The 16,435-nt window shown below is 64.0% G+C and overlaps 1 protein-coding gene across 1 annotated transcript in view; it reads left to right on the forward strand.

Annotated features, from left to right (window-relative positions):
• Positions 1-16,435, forward strand: part of CSMD1 (CUB and Sushi multiple domains 1) — a 1,048,987-nt gene that overhangs the window by 852,828 nt on the left and 179,724 nt on the right. The window contains exons 15-19 of the mRNA XM_080662039.1: positions 579-773; positions 7,811-7,949; positions 10,455-10,642; positions 12,929-13,117; positions 15,758-15,874. Coding sequence (XP_080518165.1) covers positions 579-773; positions 7,811-7,949; positions 10,455-10,642; positions 12,929-13,117; positions 15,758-15,874 — 828 coding nt within the window. The remainder of the gene's footprint in view (positions 1-578; positions 774-7,810; positions 7,950-10,454; positions 10,643-12,928; positions 13,118-15,757; positions 15,875-16,435) is intronic.

Raw genomic sequence — 16,435 nt, forward strand, 5'->3', positions numbered from 1 at the left:
AATCCTGTAGGGACAGGGAAGGGTTTGGGCCGGGAGCCCCATGAGGACACCTGTGGCACTTGGTGAACTCGGAGGCAGCAGCTGACTCTCCCTTTTCTTACCTCTGACTTCTCCTTGGCAACACGGACCCTTTTGGAGGGCATCGCTGCCGTGCCGCTGAGGGAGGGGCGGTGCGAGCCAAGAGCGGTGGTTCCCTGGGTGCCGGCTTCTCTGAGGTCTGTGCTGAGCCTTGGCCAGAGCTGCTCTCATTGGACGGGACAGCGGCTCGGGGGTCGGCTGGCTAGTCCGCGTTCTGTGCGGGAGGGGCAAGCACAGGGGCCGGGACTCTGACCAACATGTGTCCGAACCACCCACCCATCCTCTCCGTCCCCTGAGAGGGAAGGCACGGCTGTCGATGCTCCCGGGTGGCAGTCACACCCACGTGTCCGCCTCTCCCTAGAGAGCAGCGGCGTGCGGAGCAGAGACGCCGTGTTGTCTGCCTGCAGGACCAGAGGGCGGAGGGCTAGGGCGATGCGCTTCGCAGGCAGGGCCGTTCCTGCGGGCCGCGCGTCAGTGACCTCACCCGCTTCCCTGCCCAGCGTTCGGCCAGAACGAGTGCCACGACCCCGGCATCCCCGTCAACGGGCAGCGCTCCGGGGACCGCTTCCTGCTGGGGAGCTCGGTGACCTTCCAGTGCGACGACGGCTTCGTCCGGACCCAGGGCTCCGAGGCCATCACCTGCGCCCTGCAGGACGGCAACGTGGTGTGGAGCGCCGCCGTGCCGCGCTGCGAAGGTGGGTGCCCCCCGCACGGGCTCACACCACACGGGCACACCCCGCACGGACACACACCACACGGGCACACACCGCACGGGCCCACACCGCACGGGCCCACACCACACGGGCCCACACCACACGGGCACACACCGCACGGGCCCACACCACACGGGCCCACACCACACGGGCACACACCGCACGGGCCCACACCACACGGGCCCACACCACATGGGCACACACCACACAGGCACACACCACACGGGCCCACACCGCACGGCACACACCGCACGGGCACACACCACACGGGCACACACCGCACGGGCACACACCGCACGGGCACACACCACACGGGCACACACCCCACACGGACACACACCACACGGGCACACACCACACGGCCACACACCCCACACGGACACACACCACACGGGCACACACCACACGGGCCCACACCACACGGGCACACACCCCACACGGACACACACCGCACGGGCACACACCACACGGGCACACACCCCACACGGACACACACCACACGGGCACACACCCCACACGGACACACCCCACACGGACACACACCACACGGACACACACCACACGGGCACACACCGCACGGGCACACACCACACGGGCCCACACCACACGGGCACACACCGCACGGGCCCACACCACACGGGCCCACACCACATGGGCACACACCACACAGGCACACACCACACGGGCCCACACCGCACGGCACACACCGCACGGGCACACACCACACGGGCACACACCACACGGGCACACACCACACGGGCACACACCACACGGGCACACACCGCACGGGCCCACACCACACGGGCCCACACCACATGGGCACACACCACACGGGCACACACCACACGGGCCCACACCGCACGGCACACACCGCACGGGCACACACCACACGGGCACACACCACACGGGCACACACCACACGGGCACACACCACACGGGCACACACCGCACGGGCCCACACCACACGGGCCCACACCACATGGGCACACACCACACAGGCACACACCACACGGGCACACACGGCACGGGCCCACACCACACGGGCACACACCACACGGCCACACACCCCACACGGACACACACCACACGGACACACACCACACGGGCACACCCCACACGGGCACACCCCACACGGACACACACCACACGGACACACACCACACGGGCACACACCGCACGGGCACACACCACACAGGCACACACCACACAGGCACACACCACACGGACACACACCACACGGGCACACCCCACACGGACACACCCCACACGGACACACACCACACGGACACACCCCACACGGACACACACCACACGGACACACACCACACGGGCACACACCGCACGGGCACACACCACACAGGCACACACCACACGGACACACACCACACGGACACACACCACACGGACACACACCACACGGGCACACACCACAGGGGCACACACCACACGGGCACACACCGCACGGGCACACACCACAGGGGCACACACCACACGGGCACACACCGCACGGGCTCACACCACACGGGCACACGCTGGGTTAGACGCGCCCTGGAGCTGGCCTCGGGGACCCTCCGGGCCGTGGGGGCCCTGCCAGCCTGGCCCCGGTGTTGGGGGCTTACCTGGCGATTTGGGACCTTCCCCTCCGAGTGGGCGTGGCCTGCGCCCAGTGTCCCCTCCGTCCAGGGATGCGGGTCCCGGGGGCGCAGGCCACGCCCACGGCCTCCCGCTCCCAGTTAGACCCGCAGTGCCCTGGGCCCGCGGGGGCCACCCTCCACGTCGCCTCCTGCTGCACGCTCCATCCCGCGCTGGGAGGGGGCGGATCCCACACAGGAGGACCCCTCGCTCCTGGGGGCCGGTCATCCCGTGCGAACCCCGCCACGGCCTGCTGAGAAACCGCCAGCCGGGGACTCCGTAACAGGGAAAGGGGTTTCCTGAAAAATACGTTCTTATTGATGTCAGGGAGGAAGGGAGGGGGAGAGACAGAAACATCCATGATGAGAGGGAATCGTCGACCAGCTGCCTCCCGCACGCCCCGTACTGGGGATGGAGCCTGCAACCCGGGCCTGTGTCCTGACCGCGAATCGAACCGTGACCTCCTGGTTCATAGGTCGATGCTCAGCCCCTGAGCCACACCGGCCGGGCCGCAGTGAAAGAATTTCTAACGTTCACATGAACCGAGAGGCCCAGTTCCTGAGCACAGGAGGCTCTCAGAGCACATAAGTGGGCGGGCGGTGGGCGGGCAGGCGGGAGGGCAGAGGGGAAGGCAGGCGGAAGGGGGGGCAGGCGGGAGGGCAGAGGGGAAGGCAGGCGGGGGGGGGCAGGTGGGAGGGCAGAGGGGAAGGCAGGCGGGAGGCAGGGCAGGCAGGAGGGCAGAGGGGAAGGTAGGTGGGAGGGGGGGCAGGCAGGAGGGCAGAGGGGAAGGTAGGCGGGAGGCAGGGCAGGCAGGAGGGCAGAGGGGAAGGTAGGTGGGAGGGGGGGCAGGTGGGAGGGCAGAGGGGAAGGCAGGCGGGAGGCAGGGCAGGCAGGAGGGCAGAGGGGAAGGTAGGTGGGAGGGGGGGCAGGTGGGAGGGCAGAGGGGAAGGTAGGCGGGAGGCGGGGCAGGCGGGAGGGGGGGCAGGCGGGAGGGCAGAGGGGAAGGTAGGCGGGAGGCGGGGCAGGTGGGCAGGCAGAAGGGAAGGCAGGCGGGAGGGGGGGCAGGTGGGAGGGCAGAGGGGAAGGTAGGCGGGAGGCAGGGCAGGCGGGAGGGCAGAGGGGAAGGTAGGCGGGAGGCGGGGCAGGTGGGCAGGCAGAAGGGAAGGCAGGCGGGAGGGGGGGCAGGTGGGAGGGCAGAGGGGAAGGTAGGCGGGAGGCGGGGCAGGCGGGAGGGGGGGCAGGCAGGAGGGCAGAGGGGAAGGTAGGCGGGAGGGGGGGCAGGCGGGAGGGCAGAGGGGAAGGTAGGCGGGAGCGGGGGCAGGCGGGAGGGCAGAGGGGAAGGTAGGCGGGAGCGGGGGCAGGCGGGAGGGCAGAGGGGAAGGTAGGCGGGAGGGCAGAGGGGAAGGTAGGCGGGAGGCGGGGCAGGCGGGGGGGGGCAGGCGGGAGGGCAGAGGGGAAGGTAGGTGGGAGGGGGGGCAGGCAGGAGGGCAGAGGGGAAGGCAGGCGGGAGGCAGGGCAGGCAGGAGGGCAGAGGGGAAGGTAGGCGGGAGCGGGGGCAGGCGGGAGGGCAGAGGGGAAGGTAGGCGGGAGCGGGGGCAGGCGGGAGGGCAGAGGGGAAGGCAGGCGGGAGGGCAGAGGGGAAGGTAGGCGGGAGGCGGGGCAGGCGGGGGGGGCAGGCGGGAGGGCAGAGGGGAAGGTAGGTGGGAGGGGGGGCAGGCAGGAGGGCAGAGGGGAAGGCAGGCGGGAGGCAGGGCAGGCAGGAGGGCAGAGGGGAAGGTAGGCGGGAGCGGGGGCAGGCGGGAGGGCAGAGGGGAAGGCAGGCGGGAGGCAGGGCAGGCGGGAGGGCAGAGGGGAAGGTAGGCGGGAGGCGGGGCAGGTGGGCAGGCAGAAGGGAAGGCAGGCGGGAGGGGGGGCAGGTGGGAGGGCAGAGGGGAAGGTAGGCGGGAGGCGGGGCAGGCGGGAGGGGGGGCAGGCAGGAGGCAGAGGGAAGGTAGGCGGGAGGGGGGCAGGCGGGAGGGCAGAGGGGAAGGCAGGCGGGAGGGGGGGCAGGTGGGAGGGCAGAGGGGAAGGTAGGCGGGAGGCGGGGCTGGCGGGAGGGGGGGCAGGCGGGAGGGCAGAGGGGAAGGCAGGCGGGAGGGGGGCAGGCAGGAGGGCAGAGGGGAAGGCAGGCGGGAGGCGGGGCAGGCCGGAGGGCAGAGGGGAAGGTAGGCGGGAGGCGGGGCAGGCGGGAGGGCAGAGGGGAAGGCAGGCGGGAGGGGGGGCAGGCGGAGGGGGGGCAGGCGGGAGGGGGGGCAGGCGGGAGGGGGGGCAGGCGGGAGGCGGGGCAGGCGGGAGGGGGGGCAGGCGGGAGGGGGGGCAGGCGGGAGGGGGGGCAGGCGGGAGGCGGGGCAGGCGGGAAGGCAGGCGGGAGGGGGGGCAGGCGGGAGGGGGGGCAGGCGGGAGGGGGGGCAGGCGGGAGGCGGGGCAGGCGGGAGGGGGGGCAGGCGGGAGGGGGGCAGGCGGGAGGGGGGGCAGGCGGGAGGCGGGGCAGGCGGGAAGGCAGGCGGGAGGGGGGGCAGGCGGGAGGGGGGGCAGGCGGGAGGGCAGAGGGGAAGGCAGGCGGGAGGGGGGGCAGGCAGAAGGGCAGAGGGGAAGGTAGGTGGGAGGCGGGAGGGCAGAGGGGAAGGTAGGCGGGAGGGGGGCAGGCGGGAGGGCAGAGGGGAAGGTAGGCGGGAGGCGGGAGGGCAGGTGGGCACTGGCAGCAGAGCCAAGGACACGCCCCGTCAGAGCTCCTGCTGAAGAACACGGAACAGGAATCGCACCGCGGAGCCTGTGCGGGGCGGGAGAGGCCCCATAGAGGAACCAAAAGGCAGAAACTAAAGGAGGATGTTCTGCGGGGAAAATCAGCCTCAGACTCCGTCGCTCAGTGCACCAGTGAGTTCTTTGTTAATATCAGCAACATAGACGAACCCTCCATGATTCTGAAGAGGAAGCTGGGAGACAAGAAACTTGTATGTATCTAACAACACATTGGCCACCTTGATCAGAGAGCTGGGCGCTCGGCACCGTAATGAAAGTGCCCTTTGCGCGGTTCAGAGAGACGGGCTCTCCACGTAGCAGCCGAGAGAGCAGCAGGTGTGTTTCCTCCGGCAGAGCTGACGGGGCAGCAGCACGTCACGGGTGTGACCGGGCGGGAGCCTTTTCCTGCCAAAGGGCCACGTGGGTGTTTATGACATCCCCCGAGGGCCACACGGAATCACCCACCGAACCACGGCCTGCTCTGTGTGGTCAGACATGTACGTAACGCCCCGGAAGGCCGTGGCGGGGCCAGAACAGAGGATTCCGTGGGCCTCCCAGGGCCCCCGGCGACGCTCCCCACCCCGCCGGGGACCGAGCGGCCTCTGGGGCGAGACTTCCCTCCTTGTCCTGCGCGGACCGCCCGCTGCCCTGCACGGCTCAGGGTGCTTTGGGCAAACTTTTTGTCTCGAGGGCCACAATGGGTTCTTAAACTGGACCTGAGGGCCGGAACAAAAGCATGGATGGAGTGTTTGTGTGAACTAATATAAATTCAAAGTAAAGGAGCGGAGGGGAGAGCAAGAGAACCCTCCGCTCTTTCGGCTCCGCGGGCCGGATAGAACAGCTGAACGGGCCGGATCCGGCCCGCGGGCCGTAGTTTGCCCACGGCTGGCTTAGACACACCACACGCCGGAATGGCACACGAATACGTCACCAACTCCACGCGGCAACGTCAGGGCTCACGGAGCTGGTGATTCCCTGGCAAATGGCACCTCACCGAGTTAAGGTGAAGGTGCAGCGTGAGAGTAAGCAAAGAGCCAGATAGAGACCCGATAACAGGCTGACGACGGAGAAGGCCACGAGCGCCCAGGAGCCGCGAGGCAGGTCCTGTGGGCCAGGTGCGCGGGAGGTGCGCTGACTCCGGCGGCACGGCGCAAGCCCGGTGCGTGGGACAGGCCCGCGCCCAGGTCTCCGTGGAGAGGCCGCCACAGGAAACGGGTTGGACCCAGAGGGCCTGTTATCTTAGGAGCAGCTGCCGTTGAGAGGTCAGTGCCGATGGTCCGTGCATCCAAGGAGGATGGCGTCCGCGAGCCCCGGTTCCCACGCTGGCGGGTTGTCGTCACGCGTGTGAGCACGCAGGTCACCGGCACAGGTGTCTCCACCCGCTCTCCACCACCCGGTCTGCGCGTCCTGCGCCCTGTGGTTGCACAAGGCCCTGTGCCAGGTTCTGGCCGAGGAGGCGTAAGTGCCGTCAAACAGTCCAGCTTCCGGCCAGAGCGCTGGCATCGCTGAACACTTGGGGTTCACCTTGTCGCTGGGCAGTGGGAAGACCCGCTGACTCAGCAGGACGGAGCGAGCCAAGGTCTCCAGGACCCCGTGCAGTACAACGCGATGCGCAAGACGTCATAGCCGTAAAGAACAGTGTGACAGGCTAGCAGTGCTCGGCACACTCCTCAGTCACAGAGCCAAATACCAACAGCACAACGATGGACATTTCTTTGGAGAGCCACATTTTTTAAACTTAAACTTCTTCTAACGCCACTTCTTCAACATAGACTCGCTCAGGCCGTGGTATTTTGTGGAAGAGCCACACTCCAGGGGCCAGAGAGCCGCATGTGGCTCGCGAGCCGCAGTTTGCCGACCACGGGGCTAGGCGCAGTCCATGAGGGAAGTAAGGCATGCAGGAAGTGTTCCTCATGCAGATTTAGGAACGCCCGAGGCATCGAAACCATTTCTACGTCTGTATTTGCTGTGTGTCCTCAGATAGTGTGTGTGGAGAGTGGCTGACTCCTGAAATACGGGTACCCAATGGCTGCCTGAAATCTCAGGACGCCGCCTTCACCTGGGAATCAGTTTGCTTTAGCACCTGGGGACAGTCACTCCCGAGCACAGCAGGCGCGTTCCTGCTGCCAGTGGGGACGTGCGGGATGGGGACGTGCGGGGTGGGCGTGTGGAGTGGGGGCGTGCGGGGTGGGCGTGTGGGGTGGGGATGTGCGGGATGGGGACATGCGGAGTGGGGTGTGTGGAGTGGGGACATGTGGGGTGGGGTGTGTGGGGTGGGGACGTGTGGGGTGGGGCGTGCGGGATGGGGACGTGCGGGGTGGGGACGTGCGGGGTGGGGATGTGCGGGGTGGGATGTGCGGGATGGGGACGTGCGGGGTGGGGACGTGCGGGGTGGGGACGTGTGGGGTGGGGCGTGCGGGATGGGGACGTGCGGGGTGGGGACGTGCGGGGTGGGGATGTGCGGGGTGGGATGTGCGGGATGGGGACATGCGGAGTGGGGTGTGTGGAGTGGAGACATGTGGGGTGGGGTGTGTGGGGTGGGGACGTGCAGGGTGGGGACGTGTGTCCACTCCCCGCAGTCAATGACCTGCGACCCCTCTCCCTTCCAGCCCCGTGCGGCGGCCACCTGACCGCGTCCAGCGGGGTCATCCTGCCTCCCGGGTGGCCGGGGTACTACAAAGACTCTCTCAGTTGTGAATGGGTCGTCGAGGCAAAGCCGGGACACGCTATCAAGATCACCTTCGACAGGTACGGAGCGCCCTTCCTCCCTGATGGGGACCGACGGCGCCCGGGTGCCCAGCGTAGGTATTTAAATGGCCCCGGAGACTTCGGAATAGGACCGTGCTTTACTGGTGCCCCAAAGCGGTTTGCTTAGAGGAAGTGAGGCGCGTGCTTGATACGCCTCGTTCTTGAGCGTGACCCTCTGAGTCTCAGTTCAGAAGCGGCCGTCCAGGCCCCCCGCTGCCCAGCGTCCCAGTGACCAGCCCCGAGTCCCTCTGGATGCGCACCTGCAGGCGGAAGCCACTCCGCCTGGTTCTCTCTCTCTGTGTGTTCTTTTAAATATAATTTTATTGATTTCAGAGAAGAAGGGAGGAGAGATAGTACATCAATGAGGAGAATCACTCCCCCTACTGGGGATCGAGCCCACCACCCGGGCCTGTGCCCTGACTGGGAATCGAACCTGGTACCCTTCAGTCAGCAGGCCGGCGCTCTACCCACTGGGCCACACCAGCCAGGGCTGCTTCTCTGATCGCACATGCGCTTCCTGCAGACCCTTAGCCTCTGGAAGCGCAGGGCACAGCGCCCCTGGTGGCGGTGGCGGGTAACTGCAGGGCGGCTTCAGGTGGCAGAGCTGGCATTGGGGAGGGCTGGCAGGTGAATGGCCCAGGTGACTTCACCTACACGGAGAGATCCCTGGAGCACCGCGGGGCGTGGCTGCGTGCTCACGCATTGAATCATCTAAGACAGTGGTCGGCAAACTGCGGCTCGCGAGCCACCTGCGGCTCTTTGGCCCCTTGAGTGTGGCTCTTCCACAAAATACCACGTGCGGGCTCGCACGTACAGGGCGATTGAAACTTCGTGGCCCAGGCGCAGACGTCGGTTTTCGGCTCTCCAAAGAAATGTCAATCGTTGTCCTGTTGCTATTTGGCTCTGTTGACTCATGAGTTTGCCGACCACTGCTCTAAGACACGATCACGCGCCCTGACCGGCTTGGCTCAGTGGATAGAGCCTCGGCCTGCGGACTGAAGGGTCCCGGGTTCGATTCAGGTCAAGGGCATGTACCTTGGTTGCGGGTACTCCTGCAGCTGATCGGTGTTTCTCTCTCATCGATCCTTCTAACTCTCTCTCCCTTCCTCTCTGTAAAAAATCAATAAAACATATTAAAAAAAAAAAAGACAGGATCACGCTATTAGAATTTCTCATCATGAAACATGTTACCATTTGTCCCAACAGTGAAATCCAGCTGAGGATGATCAAGCAGAAGTGGCTTGAAGGAGCCACATGTTTTAAAAGCGAAGGGAGCGTGGCGGTTGGGGTGTCTGGCGTGCCCGCCGAGCCGCCTCGGGGTGTCCCTGGCAGGGCCCCCTCTGCGCGCAGTGATCTGGGTCTGATGCTCAGGGATTAAGCTGTCTCCCAGTGGATGGATGTTATTTTAGTTTCGTTTAGCTGGCCACTACTTTTCTAACAATGGATGGTGACAGCCACCCAGGGAAGGTGCTGGCGGAGGCGCGTTACCGCTTAGTAATCATTTGCGTTTGAAAGGGTGCGCGATGTCGTTGTCTAGTTTGGGTGGGGTAATAGCATCTCCACGGGGCGATCTCTGAAAAGAAAAGAAACCAGTTGGGTTGCGTGTCTGTGATGTGGAGAGCGGATCCGTGCGCGGCATCGTAGCCCTCCGGGGAACACACCGGGAGCGCTCTCCCGCCAGGGGCTGTCCATAAAGAAAATGTGAACACTGCGGCGAAGATTTCAGAGGGGTCTGTCCCCTGCCCACCCGCCCTTCGGAGTTCGACCTCCGATCACGGAGAAACTTCAGAGGACATTTGAGCTGTGAGAGACGAGGCTGACCCTCCAGCCCAGTGCCCAGTCTGCGACCTCAGATTCCAGCCGCGCCCCGGGACACATCCATCGCGTTAAACAGAGGATGGTGACCATCGGTTGAAAATGCAAACTGATGGATTTTTCAGTAATTGTTGGTTATTGATCTATCCATCCATCCATTTTACGACAGCTAATCTGGTTGACGGGTACTTTTTTTTAAAATATAGTTTTATTGATCTCAGAGAGGAAGGGAGAGGGAGAGAGAGAGAGAGAGAAACATCCACGATGAGAGGGAATCACGGATCAGCGGCCTCCTGCACACCCCACCCTGGGGATCCAGCCCACAACCCGGGCCTGTGCCCTGACCAGGAATCAAACAGTGACCTCCTGGTTCATAGGTTCACTCTCAACCACTGAGCTGCGCCATTGGGGCCTGGTTGAGGGGTGTTTTCATTTAGAGCCGACCAGCGCCCTCTGTCTGTTGCAGATGGGATGTGGAGTGACAGGGAGGGGTGTGGGCGTCCTTTCCTTCTGCTGGAAAGCTCTCTTCTGCAATACTGTGGTTGCCCACGTTTTTATGGGCACGTGGAACTGTGATCACTTTATTTCTGTTGCACCCACGGGCCGTTCATCCGTGACTACGATGTCGCGGGAATGTCTGCGGGTTACATGGCCGTGTGCCTCGTTCCCGACTGGCGTCCATGTCCCCAGGTTCCAGACAGAGGTGAACTACGACACCCTGGAAGTGCGTGACGGGCCGGCCAGCTCGTCCCCGCTGATCGGGGAGTACCAGGGCACGCAGGCCCCCCAGTTCCTCATCAGCACCGGCAACTCCATGCGCCTGCTCTTCACCACCGACAGCAGCCGGGCCAGCGTGGGCTTCCTCATCCGCTACGAGAGTGAGTCCTGGCCTGTCCCCACCCCCGTCCCCGTGCCCATCCCCACCCCTGTCCCCGTCCCCGTCCCTGTCCCCATCCCTGTCCCAGTCCCCGTCCCCATCCCCACCCCTGTCCCCGTCCCCGTCCCCATCCCCACCCCCATCCCCGTCCCCATCCCCACCCCTGTCCCCATCCCCATCCCTGTCCCCTGTCCCCATCCCTGTCCCCGTCCCCATCCCTGTCCCCGTCCCCGTCTCCTGTCCCCGTCCTTGTCCCCTGTCCCCATCCCCATCCCTGTCCCCTGTCCCCATCCCTGTCCCCATCGCTGTCTCTGTCCCCATCGCTGTCCCCGTCCCCATCCCTGTCCCCTGTCCCCATCCCTGTCCCCATCGCTGTCTCTGTCCCCATCGCTGTCCCCTGTCCCCATCCCTGTCCCCATCCCTGTCCCCATCCCCATCCCCACCCCCGTCCCCGTCTCCTGTCCCCATCCCCGTCCCCATCCCCCTGCTCCCCTGCTCCAACAAGGTGCCCGGGGGCCAGGACACCTGGGCTGGGACACAGCGTGCAGGTGGCACCGCCATCTGATCTCAGAGCCTGCTCTCCTATCCAGAGAGCAGCGTGGGGAACTTTGCTTGAAAAGGCGTATTCATTTATCATAAAGTAAAACAATGCAGTAAGTAACACAATGAACTGTGTTCTCACTACGTAACGTAGTCACAGACCTGCACTGTCAGAGAGACACCTGTTGGCCACGGGAGCTAACAGGGCACCGCCCGGAGATGGCTCATCCTGAGCAATAGTTTTTGGTAGAAATGTAGCCACCAGGTGTGGCCTCAGCCCTCCTGCCCCACCTGGGGATATAGCCCATCAGGTGTGGCCTCAGCACCTGCCCCTCCTGGGGATATAGCCAATCAGGTGTGCCCTCAGCCCTCCTGCCCCTCCTGGGGATGTAGTCCATTAGGTGTGGCCTCAGCACCTGCCACTCCTGGGGATATAGCCCATCAGGTGTGGATTGGCACCTGCCCCTCCTGGGGATATAGCCCATCAGGTGTGGCCTCAGCACCTGCCCCTTCTGGGGATATAGCCCATCAGGTGTGCCCTCAGCACCTGCCCCTCCTGGGGATATAGCCAATCAGGTGTGCCCTCAGCCCTCCTGCCCCTCCTGGGGATATAGTCCATCAGGTGTGGCCGCAGCCCACCTTGAATAATAGCAATCTCCACAGCTCTGTGAAGCTGACCCGGGAGCTGGCTCCCTGCGGATGGAGCCACGCCCTTACTATGCATTTCTGAATCGTGGCTCGGACGTCCTACTCCTGTCTCCTTGCCTACTGAGGCACATTGCTGTGCTAATGAAGGAACGCCATCCACTCCCACTTACTTATTCTGAAACGTCACTCCTTAGCTGCACGTCATGGACTGGACTTCACAGAGGAAGGACCGCCTCCCAGACTTTACTGCAGTACATGCAACACTTAGAACTGTTTTCCCAAAGGTCCCTGGCGGGGAGCCAGCAGTAGGAATATTGGGAATAATTCAGGGTTTCTGGAGAATATTTCAAATCATAATTGTAGCTTTCTGAACTTTATTATAAGGTTTTGTTTAGCAATGATGTTTTTTTCTTTGTGTTCATTTATAAACATTGCAGTGATGTCCTCTTTCCTCCTTCCCATTGTCCTTATTTTCCAAACATGTGCTGTTCTGAAAGCAAAGAGCTATGTTAGAGCCAGAGACGGGAAAGGGAAGGATGACGTGAGCCTGATCACGTGACGTCAGACAGCACTTCCCTTTTCCAGGCTGATCATGGATGGCCACCTGGAGAGGGGCTGACTTCAGGGCACATTCGCAGCCGACGTGTGGGTGTGTGGAATGCAGTCTTAGAGAATCAGCCGGTGCAGCCTCCGTGCGAATCCTACACGTGGGCCTGGGCCTGGGCCTGGGGGCGCCTCTGCAGGAAAGCCGAGCGTGCCCGCCCAAACCCAGCGGGACACGCGGTGCCAAGAGCGGGGCGAGGAGGGGGGCGACAGGAACTGAGCCAGGATTTGGGCTTCCACTGCAGCGGCGTGAAGCCGGAGCGGCCAGCGGCTACTGGGTTTGCAGGGCGGGCGGGCCGTTGTGAGCAGCAGGTCCGTGTCTCCACTGAGCGGCAGGGCCGGGCTCGGGCCGGGGTCTGCGGGTGTAGACGGCGGTACCCATGCCCACGCATTCCCAGGCTGACCGGTCCGGCTAGTCCCAGGGCCAGGGCTCAGACAGGCTTTCTCTTCCGCACCCGGAGCCCCTCCCGCTGACCTGTGCCTGCCGGCCGTGTAGGTGTGACTCTCGAGTCGGACTCCTGCCTGGACCCCGGCATCCCTGTGAACGGCCGTCGGCGCGGCAGCAACTTCGGCATCGGGTCGACCGTGACCTTCGGCTGCGACCCCGGGTACACGCTCAGCGATGACGAGCCGCTCGTCTGCGAGAGGAACCACCAGTGGAACCACGCGCTGCCCAGCTGCGACGGTAGGGGCGCCGCGAGCCGCACCACGAGGAATGCAGGGACGTGTGTGTGCGAGCACTGGGGGCGGCAGGGGTGAGCCGCACCCCGAGGAATGCAGGGACGTGTGTGTGTGAACAGTGGGGGGGCAGGGGGGGAGCCACACCCCGAGGAATGCAGGGACGTGTGTGTGTGAACAGTGGGGGGGCAGGGGGGGAGCCACACCCCGAGGAATGCAGGGACGCGTGTGTGTGCGAACAGTGGGGGCGGCAGGGGTGAGCCGCACCCCGAGGAATGCAGGGACGTGTGTGTGTGAACAGTGGGGGCGGCAGGGGTGAACCGCACCCCGAGGAATGCAGGGAAGTGTGTGCGAACAGTGGGGGCGGCAGAGGTATTCTAGGAGGCCGTGTGAGGTGAGGAAGCGGGACTTCCATCTGACAAAGTGTCACCTTACATACTGTCCCCATTTAACATGTCACGGTTACCTAGCAAGTTGTGTCTAACGGGGGGACCGTAGGTCTAGCACAGAAGGAATAATGGAATAATTAGGCCGGCCGGCGTGGCCCCGTGGTTGAGCATCAAACCTAGGACCCAGGAGCTCACGGTTCGATTCCCGGTCAGGGCACAGGCCGGGGCTGCAGGCTCCATCCCCCGTGGGGGGTGTGCAGGAGGCAGCTGGTCACTGTTTCTCATGGATGTTTCCCTCTCTCTCTCCCTCTCCCTTCCTCTCCAAAATCGATAAATTATTTTTTAAAAAAGGAAAAATTAGGGGCTGCCCTTCAACTATATTCCCCGAAACACTCAGCCTCACAGAGCTGTTATCCCCCATCCCCCCCCTTCGGCACGGCCTCGGACCCAGGGCCGGGCGCCACAGCTTCCTCTGGGGCTTCCCCTCGTCTCCTTTCCTCCGCCTGCCCCGTGGCGAGTCCGCTCCCAGGGGCGCGCATTCTGGGCTGGGGAGCTCTCAGGAGGGCCGTGGCTTTGGGGCGACCCGCACCCCCGCTCCCTGCACAGACGTGCTCTTGAGAACCCCAGGACAAACAGCAGGCTCCTGGCGATGTTTCACGGTGAGACTCCACTTCACGCTGGTCAGCGAGGAGGCGCCAAACGGGATAAAGCGGACCTGCCCCGTGCTCCCTGGCCCACAGAGAGGGGCTGGCCTTGGCCGTGGCCGGAACCTCAGCGGAGCACGGTTCCCACGTGAAGCATCGGCGTGTTTGCATGTGCATGCTTCGCGGCGACCAGGCGTTTCCGTTCTAACGTGTTACCTGCATCCATGGAAGCGCCTGGAACGAGGCCCCGGAGCAGCAGGCTTGGTGGCACAGGGGGGCAGCAGAGACTCAGAGTCGCTGGCCTCGGTCACCAGCGTACGAACCCGAACAACAGCGGGACTTGGGCGAGGACCCGTCTGTGCAGGGGCGGCCCGTGGGGCGGGAGGCTGGCTCCAGCCCCGGGGACCCACCTGCAGGGGAGCGGGAGGCCGCCCACAGTGGGGGCGACAGTAAGAATTCCCCAAAGGCCACCGCTCTCCGCTCCGGTGACTGCCCACAGCTCCCCCCGCCCCCGTCCTTCAGAACGGAGCCTCTGCGGCCACGGAGCAGGGCGCACTGCGGTGAGGAGTGCGGTTCGCTGGGACGCGGCCGGGAAGAGCTGCGCCTCTAGACATGTGACCTGCCCACGTCTGAAGCTCCCATGGCTTAGGTCAGGGCTCCCGAGAGACAGTGCAGCAGGAAGCATGTATGTGCTCATACCTGGGGGCGGAGGGGGGGAGAGAGAGAGAGAGAGAGAGAGAGAGAGAGAGAGAGAGAGAGAGAGAGAGAGAGAGAAAGAGATCATAAGGAGTCCACGGGGCCACTTGGACACTGTCAGGGTACAGAATGTGCAGTCGGTAGCTCTAGAGCAGTAGAGCAGGGGTGGGCAAACTTTTTGACTCGAGGGCCACAGTGGGTTCTTAAACTGGACCGGAGGGCCGGAACAAAAGCATGGATGGAGTGTTTGTGTGAACTAATATAAATTCAAAGTAAAGGAGCGGAGGGGAGAGCACGAGAACCGGATAGAACAGCCGGATCCGGCCCGCGGGCCGTCGTTTGCCCACGGCTGCTCAGCACAGCCCGTGTCCCGCTCCCTCTGGAAGCAGGGAGGTGCCAGCGCCCGGCCTCAGGCAGCCAGGCCAGAGGGACGCCATCTGACCTGTGGGAGGCGCAGCCTTTTCGCTCCTTTCAGTCCTTCCACTGGTGGGACGAGGCCCACCCACACCAGGAAGGACCATCCGCTGTGCTCCATCCCCTCACCCGGCGGGCTCTGGTCTGCAAGCACCACAGACACGCCCAGAATCGTGGCGTCCCAGTGTCAGGGGCCCGTCAAGGCGACATAGAGTTTACCGTCCCAGGAGGGTTCTGCTTTAGCCGCTACACTAGCTTTGTTATTTTTCTAGGGTTTTTATTTTTTACTTATTTTTATTTTTTTTTACAATTTGGGACCCCTGTATATGCATTAGCGTATTAGGATTGCAAGTAAAATGAAGTGGTGGCTGTGTCCCAGGGACTATGGAGCTGATATCGGATAGTCCTTCAGGCCTCGGCCAGTTAAATGTCCCTTTACGCGTGTTTTATCCTCCCCGTCGTTCCGGAGTGAGCGCCGCCCTGACGCCATCTCATTGTTCCCAGCTCTCTGCGGAGGCTCCGTCCACGGGAAGAGCGGGACCGTCCTTTCTCCGGGGTTCCCGGACTTTTACCCAAACTCCCTCAACTGCACCTGGACCATCGAGGTGTCCCACGGAAAAGGTAGGGGCGTCGGCCGCCACCCTGCGCGCCTTCACCGGATGGAGGCACGGGGGGAGGGGCGGGGCGGAGAAAGGGCGTGAGTGTCTGCAGGAGTCAGGGGACAAAGCTCACGTGGTTTCGCTGTTGATGTTTCTGTTTTCAGACATTTTAGAAGACTGGTGGTCTTTCAGTGATGAGTGCTACGAGCAAAAGTGGATTTCTTGTTTCACTCTGTACTAGAGGCCCGGTGCACGAAATTCGTGCACGGGGGGGCAGGGGGTGTCCCTCAGCCCAGCCTGCACCCTTTCCAATCTGGGATCCCTAGAGGGATGTCCGACTGCCCTTTTAGGCCCGATCTGGGCAGTCGGACATCCCTCTCACAATCCAGGACGGTTGGCTCCCAAATGCTCGCCTGCCTGCCTTCCTGATTGCCCCTAACCGCTTCTGCCTGCCAGCCTGATCACCCCCTAACAACTCCCCTGCCAGCCTGATTGATGTCTAACTGCTCCCCTGCCAGCCTGTTTGCCCCTAACTGCCCTCCCCTACAGGCCTGGTCACCCCTAACTGCCCTCCCCTGCAGGC

The sequence above is a fragment of the Plecotus auritus genome, assembly GCF_963455305.1.
Source record: "Plecotus auritus genome assembly, chromosome: 3".
Lineage (NCBI taxonomy): Eukaryota > Metazoa > Chordata > Mammalia > Chiroptera > Vespertilionidae > Plecotus > Plecotus auritus.